Source organism: Fringilla coelebs (genome assembly GCF_963513975.1).
Source record: "Fringilla coelebs genome assembly, chromosome: 2".
Classification (NCBI taxonomy): domain Eukaryota; kingdom Metazoa; phylum Chordata; class Aves; order Passeriformes; family Fringillidae; genus Fringilla; species Fringilla coelebs.
In genome coordinates this window covers 42,638,958-42,659,268 of record NC_140029.1, presented here as the reverse complement: position 1 = coordinate 42,659,268, position 20,311 = coordinate 42,638,958, and the positions used below count along the sequence as shown (strand labels likewise).

Here is a 20,311-nt window from a genome sequence, read left to right as displayed (position 1 = left end):
CACTAAACATCCATTTCTTTAGCTAGTGAAATACTTTCATAACCAAATGTGACTATTGATCCCACAAGAGAAGATGTAAATGAAAAATGTGCAAATATTTGAGAATCAACGTCTATCTTTACGGGTGTCTCTTTCATGAAAATAATTTTTTTTAATATTTACAAATAAATAATTGAATTTTACTTAATTCTACTGTAAATACTTAGAGATTTTTGAGTATAAATAACCAAATTCTGGCAAGCAGGAATCTTGTCACCTTTAATGACAAGCCTAGAAAGCCTTAATTACAGATGACACAGTGCCTACACCAGTGAATATCTGATGGCAGAAAATATTAAGCTCCTTTCAAGATATGCATTTCTATCCTGGAATTATTCAGGATACGCAATCTTATTGGATAAGTATTCAAGAAATAAACTTTTACTCAGTTTTAATAAATATGTGAATTTTGATATCTCAATAAGGGCATTCTGTTGAACTTGAAATGTCAAATACACTTAAAATTGGCATGATTCTAGTAAAATAGTGAGCAAGACAGTGGAAAATGAAATACATTTCACCCCCTGCAGAGATGAAATTTACAGGAAATATTGAAGAAAATACTATAAACACAGGTTTGACCTGAATGCAAAAACAATTGGAGCAGAAATTAAACAAGATGCTCACTTTGCTCCTTTTTACATGCAGTATAGAGGAAGAAAGGAGGAAGTAAATCGGTTACTGTAATAGATGTATCACAATGTACTTAAAAAAAAAGAAGAAAAGGAGAAACAGATGTTCCTTGTGCAGGTATAAAATTCAAAAGAGTAATAAAGCTATCAAAGAATGTGTAATGAAGTGTAGATTAAGGAGCACAGTCTTGTCGTTACAACATATGTTCTGAACTTTCATGAAATAGGATGGTTTAAAACTAGACACGTTCTCATGAAAACAAGGAGATTGAAAAGACCTGCAAAAGAAATGTTCTTTTTATGTTCTGAAAGGTACAACCTGCAGAAGGAGATGAATGTAGCATTAATGTGCTGTAGGAATTGTAGAGCTGGACTGATGCACTAGCATCCATTATCCAGTTCTCTGCAACTGAAAGTCACTTTGATTGAAGGTCATTATGACCAAGATGCAGGTCTGTGCAGTTCTTGGAATTTTTTTCTGGTAAAATCAGCCAGTACTAATTCTATTAATTATCAGTTTGTTTTTATTAACACTGAAATGAAAGAACTTTTTTCAAATATCTCCTTCTTTTTCACTTTTTGGAAAGGATTAATTTCAGTTACAGATGGAATGATCAGTTCCTGATTTTTTGTGCCTAAAATCATATCTTCATGTACTTCTGTGTTAACTACACAGAATATAGCTCTCTAGAAATAAAGTTATTTAACAGGTAATGGTATTGGGATAAAACCCAGATGTCAGTAACATATGTACATCATGATGTTATTTTTCATTCTATCCTCATCAGACACCACTTAGGAAGTGGCAACAAAACCTGAGTTCCTAAGTAATGTCAGTGAATAACTGTAACTGTGTGGTGTGTGATTTATAGCAACTGATCATAAAATATAGACATGTAAAAATTATGTGCATATATTGCAATCCAAGAATGAGAAAAATATGAGCTAAAGAGATGTGAAAGAGATTGGTTTCATTATGTATGAAACATTAGATAGTCAGTCTTTTTGTACACACTGCCATATGAATGCAAGTGAGTATCTTCAAATTATTAAACAATCTGAAAATGAAGAAAAATAGGAACCCACCTTAGTACTTTCAGACAACCTGCATATTATTTTCTTTCATGACTTTTCAAAGGCTTCATCAGCATCAATTATACTCCCATTTATGAAAGCCAAGTACAGCAGCCATCAGACAATCACCAGAACTGCACATTCTCCCTGACAGATACTGGATCTGATAGACTTGGAAATATTTAGAAACATTTTGCTTCTGATAAATGTTTATTTGGATATTCATCTGGATGAGACACGGCTTTCTTTCAATTTCAAGTTGTCATTCAAAGAAATTGATTTTTCCACAGGCAAAGAGCAAGCCTAATTATAAACTGATCATGTCAAAGAGCAGGAATGTCTATGATACCTCTAAATATTGGTAAGCAGAGATGGACCATGCAGTGCCAAGATGACAACCCAAACCAATTTTGATTGATACTAGAGTGGAAGACAACAACAGTGGGATTCTTCTATGTCTGTGCTGACAGGTGCATAACATCTTCCAAGGAATACAAGAGTATCCAAGATAGGAGGCCAGTAGGTACAGCACAGATCTTACAGCAAGCCACCATTCTTCTCGACTGACAGTAAGTAGCTAAGCAGGATAACTGGCAGGGCCTGAAACATCCCTTACTAAGTGTATGCAGGAAACTGGATCACATATGTGTCTACATTCAGGAGATGAGTGCTTTTGTTATTCTGCCAGACAATTGGCTCCACAGTTGAGATGCACAGAATATCAGAAAGGCCTTAGGAAATTGTTTATTCCCTAAGGGAATTCATCCCTTACCCTAGTTTCTCCTATGAAGTGTCATTCTACATGCCAGGAATTTTCTGCAATACTATGAGAAAGACCTCCCACTGTAGCTCTATTACAAAAGCACAAGTAATGTTGAAATCCATAATCTGTTTGGTTCTGTTCTGAGCTCCATTCAGAATCCATGTCCCATCAACTCCACCATCATTCTTTCTAACTGCAACAGGCTGCTTGGAAAAATTAAGGTACTGCTTATGAAATAACAGTACTCGCTCCTGATATGGCAGAGAGTAAGTGTACAAGCGCATGTACCAGGGAAAAAAAAAGAAAAAACCCAAAACAACCACAAAACCACCTAGCAGTGAATTGCAGGGAAACAGTAGAGCTGGAGTAGATGTCTAAATGTAAAGCATGTATCATGTTCAGGTTCAAATGGATGAATCACCAAGAGGATTGCTTAAAAGCACTAAGTCTGGTATCCTTGTTCAGTGGTTTCAAGAGCTGAAAGCTCCGGTTGCTGGAGAGGTCTGACAGAAAAGTACATCCTACTCTTTGGCATCATGATATGAGAACAGCCACACTGGTCGCAAAAACTTAAAATAATTTCTGAAGATTCTATTAATCTAATATATTTCTGACCCAAACCTGCTTCAGTTGTCAATCATTTCCCTTTTTCTGAGCTATTATTTCACTTTATTCAGACTCACATATGCTCACAATAATGTGTTTACTTGAAAGAGGATTTCCTTCTCATCGAGGTACTTTGCCTTACTTCTGCATATGCTGACACTTCATTTATTCTTATTACATGGACTGGCCATCATGATCTTTTCCTAGTGTCTCTATAAGTCTGAGAGATGATAAAAAACCCCCTCATGCACTGAGAAGAAATGCTTCTTGAAAGCTGTTTTCTCATCTGGATTCTTGGACAACCAGCCAAATCAACAGTAATCAGCAACATTACTGGGCAGTGGAATTCGGAGATTAGTATTGATAAATTGTTTGAACAGTACTTAAAGTATAGTTATCCTGTACCAAACTTTTTCAATAGATTCAAGGATACCAGGTTGGGTGTGCTGTGCTGGAAATGCAGGAATTACATGTGCCATGGGAAAGATCTTTGGATGTTGGAGTCTAGAAATTATGCACATAATGCTGGGCTTTTTTGTGGATGAACACATCTCCCAGCTGAAAAGCTTCAATTTGTTATTTTTACTCCGTTACAGGGCCTTCTTTTGGAAATCTGTCCACCTTAGCCTGCAATGCCTGTATTTTATTCATCAATGGCTTTGAAAACAGTGGCCTGTAGTCAAGGCTCCAAGGCAACTTTACTGTTCAGACTACCTTCATTATTGATTGTAAAGGTGCTTTCAATGCTCGGGAAAAATTGAACCCATCATTCAGGATAATTTTGAAGATCTGAAGCTCTGAACATGTTGATTGTTCATCTGTCTCCCCTTATCTGTGCAATTTTTGCAGTGTGGATGGACTCCTGTCCCCATTACAAACCTGACACAGACAGGAGGCTTGGCTGGGGCTAATCATGCTCTGACTGGGCAGCCAGCCCCCAGCAGCCTACTCTGATTGCATATTTACAGAGCAGCTCAGCAGCAAGCACACAGGTTGGTTTTTTACCTTGTCAGTTTTCATCTATAAGTATTTGAAAGTCAATCATCCTCAAGAAAAAAACAGAAAACCCCCATAAACAAAGTAACCAACTGACCAACCAGCCAAAAACCCAACCTCAAACCAAATAAAAATATAGCACTTTTAAAAGATGAAAATCTATGACATTTGTATTCTAGTTGAAGTGGGGTTTATATCCATTTTCATTCAGAATTGAAACAAATGGAAAAAAAGCTTTACCCAAATATATTAATTTTTCAGACAGATATATAATTTTCCTAATGTACATGTGTACTCCCAGAAGTCAAGTTACACATAGATTTACACAATTACCTGTATTAAATATTAGAAATCCCTCTTGCCCTGAGAATTTTCCTCCAGATGCTCTGAAATAATTACATTCAGTTGAAAGTATCTGTAGTTGTACTGTTGGATAAATTGGTTTATTGCCTACTTTGAATTCATTGAATATTATTCCTGTTTCTTCCTCTGTGTGAATCCTTAATTTTATATTCCTTCTTGCCAGAAACAAATTGAAATAGATGTGCTGAACACATGGATATGAAGCAGTCTGCCCAGCAATAATTGCTTCATGACAGTTTTGAATTCTTCCAGCTCTTCTCCCTTTGGGATGCTTTAGTGGTTTGGATAGCATTAGTAGGAGATAGACAAAGTACTGTCTCGAGCTAGATATTATTAGTGCAGACTTGATAAAATCTAAACATTTTTGAAACAATTGTTCTCTGAATAATTAGTGGATTCTGAAAACCTCCAAACATTACTGACTTTTACTACACATTGCAGTTTTTAAAGGATCACAAAAGAATTCCAGTCTTGGAGAGAAGTCAGCTTTCTAATAAGACTGAAAATATTTCAAGAGCAGAAGATATTCAGGGCAATGGTTCTTTTTAATATACTTTTTTCAATATTTTCCATTCATAAATAGTTACATAAATGGCACTTATAAATAAAAGCTTTCTTAAAGTAACTTTCCAGCTTTTCTTTATATTTAACAGATATAATAGACTCAGGAAATTCTCATGTTTAGATTTCAATATGAAACAAAATGCAAACATTCAGTCTCAAAATAAGTAAATAAACAAGTCCATCTGTTAATAATTCTTGTATATCAGCCATAGTCGTGCAAAAAACAAATACATTTGGCAAGGAAATACTAAATAAATTCAATAAAGTATTTTATTTTTAAACTCTCATGAAAAAACAAGTTTTATTCTTTCACTAAGCAAGCTTTGCTAAAATTTCAGCATTTTCACATTTAATGCTTGGACACAGCCAGTGTATCATTGACCTTGTAAATCCAGTCTTGCCATCACTGGTAGACTCAAAAGTGGATATAATCCATCTTATAGCAGACTTAGTGGGACCTGCTTCGCTTTCTTTGTCTTTCTGTGGCTGCAGAGGGACCACTGGGCTAGGATTTCTGGGTTTTCAGTCTCCTGATGGTCATGCAAACATGTTTGGGCAGTATGTCCCTAAATAGCTGTGCTGTTTCTTTATGGGGAGAGTGTTGTAGGGGGTAGCCATAATTAAACCAATTAATGTGAACATGATCAAATGGTTATCATGCTATCCTTGCACCTTCTCAACACATAACATCTTTAATATTAACCTTGATTTTATAGCATTTTTTATTTTCCTTTTTCTTTTTTTTTCTTTTTTTTTTTTTAACAAAGAAAGTTTCTCTCTCCTTCAAAATATCTGGAAATATGCCTGGGAATGCTAAAATAATTAATTACATATTAGCATAAATAGTCTTCCTAAGCCAAATGACCACCTCAAGTTGCACTTCAATTTAAGCCAAATGTTTCAGAAAATCTAGGGTATGTTATAAATCATGGTTATGCTGGGACCACAGTATACTGGAAAAGATACTTAAAAAGTAATAATAAATTACATACCTTCTGTTATACAAGCTGAAAATGTGGTTTAGGGGATGCAGATTTGGATAGCTGTGTTTTCTTCTTTCATAATCACTCCACAGGGCAAAAATGCTGAGCACAGCCTAGCTGTAATGTTAATATTGTTATTGAACCTTTAGACCATGAACTATTTTAAGATACCCCTTTAACAATAGACAGAAAGGTCTAGAACACTGACAATATAGTCATGGAGGAAGGTTTCTCATATTTAATCACCTGTTTCTCAGGTTCTTATCACCAATAGAGAACACATAAAAATCATCTGCACTAACAGAGGTACAGCATCTTTCCAGGGAAAGTATTTACATACAGGAAGACTTTGAAAAATGTCATCTGAATACAAAACATGGGGAAGAGACAAGGTATAGAATTTCTAGTGGTGCTTGGGGACTTGGACAGTGCTGAGCGTAGTGCTTCGGGTAAGTGTCTGTCAGCATTCAGCTAGTGAAGCCCTATTTTCAGGAATTTATCTCTTTAGCAGTTATGAATTCATTTTGGTGCAAAAGTGCTCCCGACAAAACAGTCTCTTGTGATAATAAATAGATCTTTGGAAGATGATAGTCACTTGCAAATTATAAAAGTTCAACAAAATATGGCAAAATGTGTAAATGTGAGAAATTTATGGTAAAAATACATGTTGAAAATGTTGGCATTACTTTTGATTTTAAAAAATAAAAATATTTCAAAATAATCCAAGAATTAAAAGCTACCTTCGTGATTCTGGTCAAGCCAAGTTCACTAGTTAAGCGTATCCTGTTTGTGAGCTTTTATATCTGATTCCCTATAATTAGAGAGTTTTCAGTTGAAGACATAATGTGGAAGTCTGGCTAAGAAGTATTAATTCCAGTTCAAGAGGATTTCAATGTGCACATAGCTTATTAAGTCTGCAGCTAAAAGGATTCCATTTTGATCATTTAGTCTGATTTTGTGCATAGTGCAGGCCATTGAATTTTAATTTATCATGATATCCATACACAGCCCAGATGGGTCATCTGAAAGTATGCTTGGGAATGAATAATTATTTATGTCTGTGTGTCTCCATTTTCCCATTTACAACTCCTTTTCAAGTCAGACAAAAATGTGAATGAGACCGACTCAGTGTCTAACATGCTATTTTGGGTGATGCAGTTTAAGTGTAAAACAAAATGCAATTTTAAATAACTTAACAGTCAAAATAGAATGCATCTCTAATTCTTTATTCCTGAAGTTTCTATGTTCCTGATTAAATTTAAAAATCTATTTTACTGGTGGGTTTTAAAAGAATACCAATGTTACAATTCACTAAATATAGGAGTAAAAGAATGAGCTTTTTTACATTTAGAATTAAATCAGTCTTTAAATTGCAATTTTATAACAGTGCCTAATCATATTCCTTTGGATTTTTATTGATATATGGTGTTAAATATATTAGATATTCACTGTCTATTTATAAATCAGATCACCTGTGTGGAGAAAATCTCCTTTATTTATGCTTCCACCTTCCATATGCAGAGAAAGCCACCAAAAGTAGTTTGCAGCTGGCAAGCTGATCACAGTGACAATAAAAGGTTTAAACAGCAAGATATTTCTCTGCTTTCAGTAACATCTAGCAATTTTGTTCACTCTGTGTGAACATTCAATATTTTCAAGCATTTCTTCTTTTTTTTTTTTCCTCTGGAAAATTGATTACATTATTACTAAATTTGTAATATTTAATGTGTCATGGAAAGCAAAAACATCCCTGAGAATGCAGAAAACTTACACAATTTGTTTAAAATAGCCAATCATTCAGATAGGGTTTTTCCCAGGAAAACTCTTTAAAAGTCATTTAGTACCTGATATTTTAAGGTATAACATATTGTTCTGATATTTTTCCACCAACCAAAAATTGTAACAGGGATGTAATTCTTGATTATATTTTTTAAAAATTGAGATTTTTTTTTATTTTGTTTGCAACAACTTTATGCCGGATATTAGTGTGGTAAAACTTTACCTGTAGACAACTGCATAGTCTTATCTCAATCCTTTATTTTTTAACAGGAAATTTAAGATTTGAACTACTGTGTAGGTTCCCATGGAAAAGACTGGGAGTAATCAAGCAAGAGGCATTATATTATTTACAACACATTCATCTGTCTTTAATCTCAATGAAAGATGTGTCATACAAGTCAGATCTACACTGAATCATTTAAAGAGAAGCTTGAGGAATGCAAAGACTGCAGCGAGGGATGATTGGGTCAAGTGGCAGGTGCACAGTGACAATATCAGCACGCATTTGACTAAACAGGCTACTGAAATCAACTTTTGTTATGAATAAATATGAGGAATTACAGTAGTTCTGCTCAAATGGACAGGCATCTTCCAATAGGATTGTGTTCATTTGCCCATTTGGTGGAATCATCAAGTCAGTGTAAGACTCTGTAAGTTCCTCCTCAGGGAGTGCCCTACCAGCTGCTGGCACACACTCCCAATGCCACAGGAATTCCCTGGGTCTGGCAGTATAACTACCTGCTCAAGCCCACAATGCAGAGGGGGAGGGCTGAGCTGGCTGCCCGTACCATGAGGAATGGAGGCAGACTTCTGCTCTGGGAGGGGCACTGTACCAACTCCTCATCCAAGCCGTCTTGCCTGTGCTCCATTCAGGGACACAAGTGGAACAAGAACCTTCTTTCAGTGTCACACAACCCTCTGGAAAGTGGGTGAGATCTCAGGGTATTCCTTGGAAGATGAGGGTGCTGAGGAAATCTCACCAATTAAGAATTAATTTCAGACAGCTGCTACTGAGATTTAACCATGGTCCCTATTCCAAGCCTTGATGGTCCTGACTGGCCTCACCTGTGTGTCCCACCCATGCCTTCTTCGCCCAAGAGTGCCACAGCAGCTTTGTCCTGTGTACCTAGACCTTCCCTGAGCTATCCTGCAGCCACAATCATTTCCTGACCCCTGTCCCCCATATACAATCATAGTTCTGTCCCCTGAATGGCCCCAAGCCAATGCTGAAGGAAACCTCTTCTCCAGCGCTGTTTCTGGCCCAATTTCCTGCTCTAGCCCCAGACTAGTACTCCTTGATGGACCTTGGTCTCAATCAATACCTTGGTATGACTGAGCAGTGCACAGAAACTGGCTCAGTCACCCAGCCAGGACTTGTCAGGTGCTCAGGACTGCACCCCACAAGCCCCATCATGGCCTGTGCTAGGGTCACCCCCAGTGCCCAAGTAGACAGAGCAGTAAACCCTGGAAGAATTAATCCCATCTTTCTCTTTTCTGCAGCTCTGCTCCCAAAATTCAAGCTGTTTATTGATATCTTGCCTGGCAAAGTGAGGAGACATCATCTTGATCTGATGTCTGGGAGGGTGTTGCAGTTTGATACTTCTCTCCCTGCTGTAAACATTGAGAGTCTCGGCTGCTCCCAATTCCCTGCTGACTGCAGAAACCGCTGGAGCATGACTGGAGTGTGCTGAACATGTCCTGGAACTCCTCCTGTGTGGAGGAGAAGCATGACATGATATAACTCATCCATGAGACTGAAAGAAAAAGAGGGGGCTCTTAGGAAGAGGGCACACCACAAGGGAGGAAATGTCATGATTACCACTTAAGCTTACATGACATTCCCAGACTTGTAGTTTTATTGACTTATTAAAAACCTACAGTCGGCATTTTCAGCAGTTTAACTCATCTGCTTATTCTGCTGAACTATTTTTGGAGAATTTCCTTTGTTGTTTAACTCACATTAGCTTTTAAATGCATTCATTCTATTCCAATTCTGCCTCTTTAGTCATGTAATTATTCCCATGTTTTTATGCCAAATATCTAGTTTGTGTAAGTTCAGCCTTGGTTTTACACTGGTTGTAGATTATGATAGTACTTCAGTAACCTGCTTTTCTTAATGTTTCTATTGCTTCTTTACCTTAAGTTGTGGTCAGATTTGCCAAAAGTTTTTATATACGTGTATATATTTGGTAAAATAAAAAAAAAAAACCAACAAAAAACCAAACTTGGCTAAACCTAACTACCCAAAATCAAATGCTTTAAAGTAAACAAGGAATTATTTTAACACTTGAGTGTGTAAGATAAGATCTAGGTAATTAATTCACTTTTTTTAAGATGCAGGCTTTTTTCACAGTAGACTGAGCTTATTTTTTTTGCTTTAGGAGCCAGGCACTCCAATTCTTCACCTTAATGGTAATTTTCTTCAGAAGTGATATTTGGTGCCCCTTAACAGAGAAAGATCTAATCGCCCTGAGAAGACACCTTTCTTCAAAACTGTCTGTACTGCTAGAAATAGGTGCAATTTCAACCAGGTTTTGTTTTCTCTGTTTTGAGCATTCACCCAAACCCATGCCATGACCTTTAATCTCTCTATGAAATCACAAATCCTTGGAGTCAGACTGAAAAGCAAACCTGTGGTGGTCTATAAAGCAGCCATCTCATTATTCAGCTGCCATTTTTTGGAAGACTATTTAAAAGCAAAAGCAATTTCAGGGCACAAAGAGCTATTGTGCTTTAAAGTCCTTCATATCCAGGCTCTACTCCACGGGAATGATTCCCCTCCCTACTAATTCCTGAGAAATGATGCTTCTACTAAGGTAGGGACATCAAGTTAAAAAAACCTCCGGGTAACAAACTTTGGCATGTCAATTATTGTTCTCAGGTAATCTGGCATACATTTGTAGATTTTGGGTTCAGGCTTCTGGCAAAACTTCCTCTTCTGCACTGTCTGCGGGATCTGAATCCATTTTTCCTTCTCTTCATCTGAAAGAAGAAAAAGGTGAATATGTTGTCTGCCAAGGTCACCATCTCCCCTTCTTTTGCCACATGCTGATGCTTCAGAGGAAACAGGAGGTGGAGGAGGTGGTCTTGGTCTGTTGATACAGGGTTTCCCTTCAGTTCCCATGACTCACCCATGCTTGGAAAAAGCTTTTTTTGCACTTTGACATACCTTTTCACTGACAATGGTACAGCTCCACTTAAGTGCAAACCTACAGTGTCCTTAACTTACAGTCCACACAGAATAGCTTTAAATAGAGGTCACCTTTCTCTATTCTCTTCGCTTTTCAGCCCTCATCCATTATTTACTCAATTCTTTTTCTCTTGGATCAATATCTTCAGGCTAAAAACTTAAACTGTGAAAGTTCAGCTGTTTCTCATCCATCTGTGTTCTCTTTGAAGAGCTGTGTTGTGACTAAAATCCTGTTTAGAAAATATGTCTAAATGATCAAATTATCCAGAAATAAAAGTTCTCTCTTCTTGTTTATATTTAGGTTAATGAAGTGAGGTAACATAGATGGACACTCAGTTAGAAGAAAGGATCAGGCACAACTGACATACATTCAAGAAGAAACTCTTGAAGTCATATAGGTTTTCTTTTTATTTTGGCTTCCTAAATGTCCACACTACCAATTTGGGAAACAAATATTCTTCCCTCAATATTTCTTTTCCTCTTTCTGACATGTTATGTTTAGAACTGTTATTACATTACTCACACTGCTGCTAGCCCGGAGACTGATATCTTGCTTTTGTTGGTAAGTACTTTTGTCCAGTCAGTCAACCACAGCCAATCAAGTCAATGGTCAGCCTTGCTAGGCTGTGGGAGCACAGGGTGATCAGCAGCTATTTTCTGTTCAGGGATGGATGCTTGGGAGCAAAACAGAGGCAGCACTATTCATGCATTGCTGAATTGGGGCAGTATATTTGTGTGAAACCTGCATATTTATATGAATTCTGCAAGGCCAGCTTTCCTAGGGAGAGGTAAACTGCTGAAGATACCAGGCTGGTTCTCTGAATTGCCCAGTGGTTATCTCTGAACTTAAAGAAGACACATATTTTGGTGTTTAACTATTTATGTTTAGTGACTTCAGATCAGAGATCTTGTACTTGTGGGATGCACTGAGACACAAGACTTCCTATGGCATTTCATAACACTAAACACACTGAGGGATGCAGATCAATATCCATCAGTAAGCACCATAGAATTTATCACTGATATTCATCTTGCCTGAAAGAAATTGAAATCCTCTGCCAGAAAGGACTGTCTCAGAAATGAAAATCAGAAAGGAAAAATTTCTGTGAAAAACTGTGGTTTTTAAAACTTCCTAATTTGATTAGAAAATGCATTTCTAAGATGATATTGGAAAATTTATTCTTTTCAATTCTATGCTTTTGATATACTTTCAACATAGTAGCTGAGTTAAAACTTGTGGAACTGAAAGTAAACCTAGAGATGAAGAGAAAGCAGCAACTGAAGAGAATCTCTGTGTTGCATTTTATTTGTAAGGAGACAAGCTGTGCTTTTGTTTACAGTGAGGGAATGGAGACAAGGACATCTACTCTCTTTACTGTTCCACACTTCCTTTTTGAGTCAGTAATCCAGTCTTTGATGTGGGGTGAGTCAGACATCAACAGCAGATTTTACATTTTCTTAGTCTGCTTCTGGGTGCATTACAATGTTATGATTAGCTGAGAGCTTAAGCTCTTTTCCAAATTATAACAGCATGGTTCTTCCTCTTCCCAACACATACTAGATCCCTCTGTGGGGTGGTTCTAAAAGTGAGCTCAAGAGGCAGTAAAACCAACTCATGAAGAAAAATCACATATCTGACCACACACCTTTGGGAACAGGTTCACAAAGGGGATGTTAAATGTCCCACTGCAAGGCAACAGGTGAGTTTAGTACCTCCCATCTGCAAGCATGATAAAGAAATGACTGTAAAAATTTCTCCTTTAAATAGTTCTAAGTTCTAGAAATATGTCATTAAATCTGCTTTTCAGGAAAAACATAAGAACAACTTAATGTATCAGTATTTTGGGAATTAAGTTAATCTGCAGATGATGTTTCTTTTAACAGAGAGTGGAGTGACTGTAATGACTGGAATTCTAGGTAGACTGATCTGAAAAAAACTACCAAGTTATTTGAACATCTTGACAATGGAAATTGTTTTAGTTCAGATTTATTTTCCAGAAAATAGTGATTTTTTTTTTTGCTACTTCAATTTTAGAAATAGCAACAAGACAAACAGTAGGATAATGAACTGCTACAGTGAAATTGGGCCATAAATCAGGGGAATCTGAATGATTAAAAAAAATAAATTGAAAAACATTTCATTTTTTTAATGTCCCTAACTGGTAACATTCTTCCTCAAACCTAATTCACACATTAATTTCAGGAGTTTCAGTTCAAATTCATCTCTTTCTTCTATTCTTCTATTTGGTTCGTTTTGGATAAACAAGAATTGTTGATTATAAACCTCCTACAGCAAAGATGAAAAAAAAAAAAGAATAATGGGTGAACTGTTTCAAAGGACAGTAATTTATATAAGACATCTGGACATCTGACTCATAGGAAGGAAACTAGTACTAATAAGAAGAAAATTCAGAGACTAAAGAATTTGCTTACTTTTACACAGACTGATTTATGGGACTTTGGCCTTATTTTAATTTTGTATTGATTAAAAAGCCTTTGCATAGGTTAATGATAAAGGTTAAAGCTCCTTCAATAGTGAAAAGAATTGAAAAGATGGATTTCTTCATTTAAAACAGGCATTATTGGCAACGCTGATTCCAGCACCCTAGAGCCTTGAAGTTATAATGAACATGTCTTATAATGAACATGGATTTAGAAACTATGGCCCAAGAAAGCAATAGGAATAGATCTAATGAAGGTTACAGTGGTTCTCTCTACTTCAGACATAGTTATTTTTGGTCTCTGTCTGGAAAATAAACCCAAGTCTCTTAGGCACCTAAGACTTGCTATTTTAGCAATGTAGTTTTAACATATATGTTATTTATGCTAAAACTGACTTACAAGTTTAAAAAGTACATGTTAGCTATTTCAACAAATGATGTTATCACTTTTCTATTCTTAAGAATGTGAAACAAATGGAAATGTTTTGGTCTGTGACACCATTTGTTTGTGTTACATTAACTCATAAATGCTTTGTTTTCTCAATGGAAATACTGAGTTCATTAATGTATAATGGGAAACAAATGCCACTGTCAACTTTGAAAGAAAACTTTCAAATACTGGAGTAGAGACTTAATGTCTGCTGCTCTTTCAGTTAAAATGACTTGCCAGACTTATGGTAAGATCATTGGTTACAGTCTATTTCTTGTGTATACAGGTTTCATAAAATATGCGCAGTTAAACATGATATGTTGGATTCATTTCCTAATATATTGTCAACTATGCAGAATTTTCTTAGCTAATACCATTAGGCAGGTTTCTTAATTGGTTTCTAGCAATAACAGTAATACAATTCCTTTGTTTGTATGTGAGATTACCTGCATCTTGATATTCCCTCTACAGTTAAAATTGCTATTTGTATTGGTTTGTGTATTATTACAATGATTGTTAGGATTTACAAAGTTAAAAAAAAAAGGAGGATTTTATAAAAAATTACTTCCTCCAAATAAATATTACAGAAAATTTCTTGAGTATTTATGCAGTTTGGTTGGTTTCTAAGTGGGCACCATTTCTCTGTTCCACATCACCTTGTGGCATACAGCTCAGGTTCAGCTTTTTGGTACTCAGAGTTCTCCTTGGGATCTTGATACAGGTTGCATGGGTTAATTAGGAGCAGCAATGAAAGCTCAATGACTACGTTTCACTGAAAGAAATGACTGGCCAGATGCAGAGGTGAGACTAACGAAGACATTGAAAATTTGCTGCTGTTTTCTATCACATTATAGAACCTTCCTATGATACGAAGCAAGACTTCAAATTTAAACGATTTCATTGTCAAGTAACTTAACTTGTGAGTTGTCTCCTGGTTTCAGCTCTGCTTACCCACATCGCATGGACGTTTGTTCACTTGCTCAGGATTTAGCTTTCATATTTTCAGATTCTATACTGTTTTAGTGTGTAATTCTGAGCTTCATTTTAGGGGATAGTAAGCTCTCTTCACAGAGTAGGTAGACAAAACAATTCCTTCTCTAGCTGGGGACCAAGGACAAATTATCCAAATCTCAGCTCAAGAGCATAAACAGTGGACTGAAGAGAGAAAAAACAAGAAAATGGGGCTTCATAGGCTAGAGCTGTAACTGGACAGTAACTCCAATATATTAATGGACTTATAGAAGTGTGAGACCCCGTGACTGGTCATCCATTTTGAGACCATTTTGGGTTCACCTGGGGTGTAGCCCTGGCTGGGCTCTTGTGCTGCTCAAGGTGGATCCATTGAGGACTCCTAATAAATGCCTACTTTATTCTTTAGTTCTGTCTAGTCTAGTTCCAGGTCAGCCTTCACAAGGCATCACACTCCAGGGCTGAGCATAAAGGAAAATGATCTTGGTCACTCCAAAGTAAACTTCAAGTTCTGTGGATAATTCATTCCAAGGACTGCTTACAAAAGGCAATACAAACCAGGCGGCCGAAGGCTTGGGTTTCTCTGCCCTGCAGAGTCCCTCAACAGCAGGCTTTTTATTCTCAAACACTTTCCCTTGCCTGCATATCATATCCCAGAGTTTGTAATGTGTTCCTTCAGTTTCATGTTTTAAAAACACCACCTGGTGGGTTGCAGCAGAGCCCTCATATTTACTTCGGACACTTTGAACTAAAACAAACAAACAAAATGATAACTGGATCTCTGAGCCGGGGAGATCACTGTGTGTGGCTTAAAAGACATGCAAGGCATTGTACCATGTAGAGGAGGTCTCTTTAGCAGTTTGTTCTAGGTATTGCTGTCCCTGAGCACAGCAGGCATGAGCCACTCAACATACTTTGCCTGAAGGATCTCCTTCTGGGACACATATTTAACTATGTAAATGTAGCTGCAATGATGCTCTCTGTGCTTTAACAGGAAACACTTTCATGAAGTACTGGCTTCTCATAAATGTATGCACACATTAGGAATTGGCTATTTTCATGGCAATATGCAGCCCTCAATCCTGTCCTTCAACACCAGGTACTGAAACCAAAATTCATTAAATGCAAGGGTTTAGGCATTAAAGTGAAAATATTCTACCAGAGGTGAAAGAATATGAACTTGATTAATTTCACCTTTTTTATTATTTATTATTAATTTTCCTACCTAAAATGTAATCTATTTGCCGCAGCTACATGACTCAATGTTTAGTTTTAGTTTTCCATCTAAGATATTAGCTTGATGGTAGGGGATGTATTGGGAAATACTCCCTGGTCACTCAGCGTTGAACCTGTTATGTAACAAAGTGTAGGGTTTGTCTATTCAAATTCAGACCAAATATGTACATCTGAGTATTCCACCCTCTCCTTCTGCATTTCCTTATTCCTCTGTGTTCACTGTAATGCAAGCTGCTGTAATTAACTTTGATTCAGGTTCTACCTAGAAGGGGCAAAAGTCACTGGAGATGCTCTAAGATGTCCAAGACATCCTTAAAGTGTTTTATAAGAAGCAGGCCACTTTTGGACAAGCAGCTGTATGCCAAATGTGATACCTCTCATTCCTACACCTAAAACGCTTGTAGGCAGCTGTTTAACCAAATGAATCCAAGGTAGAAATGAAGACTCTACAGATACCAAGAACTGAGTGGAATTATTTGCACCTTCCAAATCTTACAATCTTCTAAAGCTCATCACTTCAGCATCAACATAATGCTACTTTGTGCTGCATTTGGGGTGGTGCTCACACTTACTTAACATTTCTGACACAAACGGAACTGTTTAAACAACACGGCAAACAGATGAAATTTTGCTCTGCCAAAGGAGGAACTTGTGTTCTGATGCTGTAATATTAAATCACAATGTTTGTGGAAATTCTTATGCTGATTATTTTTTCTAAACCAGAGCAGGACAATACTTTAAATTGCAGCTATTTACACAGTTTCAGAGCTGATTCTGGGGACATGACTGTGGTAATTGTCAGCTTTGTTTTATGCAGACTTATGCAAACATGGTATTTGGATTTTAATTCCCAAGCTATTTATCTTCTCCTCTGCTGAAATTATGAATTTCATCAGAGAAAATATCTCCCTGAATCTCAGATGATACTTCTGAATTTTACCATCTTTCCAGTCAAAATATTAGTTCTAGTATGATTTTATTGCTAAACTAGACATTTATCAGAGATAATTTGAAATACTTGGGAAACTTAAATGCCTTTTCTGTAACATAATTACAGCTTCAGACATGTGGGGAGACTAAAACAAAACAAGTTTGCTTTATTTCTGGTCTGTTCTGCTTAAAATGATTGAATATCTCTTATTGCAAGTATGCTGTGAACTATGAAAGTTTAATTCATTTACAGGGAGGGATCACTTCTTTTACAGGTTAGGATGTATGAAAGGTGGCATCTATGTTTAAATCCTGATTCATAATGGACAACAGAACCTACTAATTTAAATAAAAAGGATAGCCTAGGTTTAGGAATTAAGTCTACAGTTTTATTTATTAGAGCTAAAAAAACCCCAGCAACGTAGCACAGCTCTGTTCAAATAGGCTGTTTTAAGAGACTGCTTTTCTTTTCAGTGATTTTTTTCACCAGGTGATATCTTTTGGATGTCTTATTTCAATAAAGTCAGTGTGGCATGGACTTATGGGGCTGAATAGGTGACAGGCTTGCTGTATGATTACACTACAGATCTAACAGTGTATTCATTTAAGATCAGAGATTACACATAATGATTTATGGCATTTTGAAGGATCAAAGTAAAACATATAGGTGGGTTTGAACATTTTTTTAATAACACTGCTTTCATGGGAACTTCCAAAGTCTGCAGTTTTCATTTGAGGCTGGAAAGAAAAAAAATAATTCCCATCAAAAGAAATCCCTATTTTTGAAATACTGTAAATTAAATTTTCATTAGAAATTACACCTGAGTGTCATTGATTATTATCTAGTCACATTGTCTTCAGATTCAAAATACATTCAGGGGAAGCTGGTTATTTCTTCAACACCAAGATGTAAGAATATTTTTCATTTTTCTATGACTTAGTTTTTATAATTTATGTCCTGCATAAGGCCCAATCTTTCACTACTCTGAGAGTGTATCTGTTAATATTGGAAAAATCTACTTTTTTATACCTACAGCACTTGCTGAATTGCTTTGTTGTGTGGGCGAGAATTGAATTTTTCACTTACTGAAATTAGTCTTTTTAAATATGAGAAGACCTCACTAAAACTCTGAAGAAATTACGAAAACATATTTTTTTCTTTTGTTTTACTTAAAAACCTTCCCCCCCAAAAAAACTTTGATATACCTTGATAGTGATGATCCACCCAAAATACTCTCAGTGAAGCATTGGTTGACTGATGTTTTTCTACACAGGTTACTGAAAGTACATGATCAGGAAAAGTTGCGTTCCCTCCTTTTCAACATCTGTTCTGTCACTCTTCCTTCTTGTATATCCACTTGCATTGTATTCATACAGCTAACTTTCACAAATTCCAGGCAAGAGAATGGAATCCACATGAAATATCAGGGTACTCTGCTTAGTACAGCAACAAAGATTAATTCATTCTAGCAGGTTGTTTTCAGAAAGCATCCAGCAGGTTTTTTCAGACAGCATATTTGACTTTAGCTGACTCTTCCCTTAATGCTTTTTTTCAAGGCTGCAGGAAGGATATTTGAGTACATAGAGTACATAGTTCACAAAAAGCAGCTTTCCAGCTGCTCTTAGAGAAAAGAGTACTTTAATGCAAGTACCAAAAAAAATTTGTTCTTTTTAAGAATAACTGTCCTCTGCAGCTTCTGCTAAACCAGCTTAACAAAGAGTATAACACCATGACTAAAATATTTATACTTTGTTATAGTCAGTTTGAATAATAAAAAAAAAAAAGATTCACAAGTTTATTCAACTTTCCTAATGATACAGAAAGGAAAGAAGCACCTAAACAATGAACAGTGATGCAGAAACTTAGACTGTAAAATCAATATATCAGCTCAGTAGAGCTGAGCTTTTTTCTAATGCTGCTGTTCCAGCAGTAGAGTTTACCTTCTGAATTATATATGTATTGACCTAATTACATAAATATTGACTTTGCTTTATATGAAGCTTTTTTCAGTCTCAGTGTAATTACAATGTCAATATTTGTTGTATGTAATAACACTGAATTTAGACTTGTTAATTTTGATTGATAGTGGCATGCCACAAGTTATTATATGGGATAAGACAGTTAGTCTACAAGCATGCATAGCAGATACGAGCAGCTGACAATGCTACCAAATTTCAGTGGGTCTCTAAGACCTTCTGTTTCCCATGTTTAATCAGGCAGAGGAAATATAACAGGTGATTACACCCTTGTTCCATAAGAGTACTGTTTTGAGGTGGAGAAATATTTATCCTAGTAATAAAAAAAAGTGCAAATATTCAGCTGGGAACTTAGTAAAAGGGTTCCTGTTTAAAGTTAGCTTTAGAACTTTTCCTTACAATATTGTAAAGTCTATTTAAATTGTGCCAAAATGGAGGTTTTATATAGCAACAACTATATTTTTTCTGTATACCTTCCATTGAGTTATACATTATTTTGCAATAATATTGGCACCCAGACACAAGAAATTTCACATTAAATTATTTCCTTTTTCTTCAAATCCAAGAAAGATGTGAGCAGTGGACCTTTAGGTACTACTGGGACTTGCAAAACTGTTCACTTCAGTCTATAAATGTTTGTTGAGATATATTTCTACAAGAACAACTTTGTTCAGAGTTGGCAGACCTCAGAAATGCTTTCAAGGATGAATAGCCCTATAGTATAGCGCATATTTCTAGATGCAATTATAAAGCATTTGAATTTGGCAGTAACATGAGAATTAGAAACCAAACTGTGGCAGTCTGTGCACTGAGGATATTTAAATTTTTTCTAGCTATTATATGTTGCCAGTAGTGACAAGGCATGCATCATACTGTATTTTCTTCTTTGTCTCAGCAGGGATGCCAGACAAGACGAACCTCAGTGACGTAAAGCAAATCCATCAAACCAAGGATGGCAGCACTTTAGACACAACTGGAGCAGGATGTACAGCAATGGCCGATTATATGACATTTATGCTGATTAGATTGGTAATACTGTTTCTCAGTCTTTGGTAACTGCTTATTTCTGGCTTGATATATGTATCTCATTGTCATCTATTTAGCCCTACTCACAAGCCTGGAATAAGGGATCTGGTGAATACAGCAATATTTATGGTATCTTGTATAAGATCAGCCAGTGATCTTAGCCCTGAATATTAACAAAGACTTTTGTAATATTTTATCTGTGGGGTTTTTTTTAAACACCTGTATAGTCATAAAAAGTCATGTTTTCTTTTTTAATATTTTATGTTGAAAATAGATCGTCTATGATAATCTTTCTCTTAAAAGCAATTTGTAA

The 20,311-nt window shown here is 36.2% G+C and overlaps 1 protein-coding gene across 1 annotated transcript in view; it reads left to right on the top strand.

Moving 5' to 3' along the window:
- Window positions 1-20,028, top strand: part of GPC5 (glypican 5) — a gene marked incomplete at both ends in the record, with an annotated part of 580,434 nt that extends 560,406 nt beyond the window's left edge. Inside the window, one exon of the mRNA XM_084226708.1 lies at window positions 19,871-20,028. Coding sequence (XP_084082834.1) covers window positions 19,871-20,028 — 158 coding nt within the window. The remainder of the gene's footprint in view (window positions 1-19,870) is intronic.
- Between the last annotated feature and the right edge of the window lie 283 nt (window positions 20,029-20,311).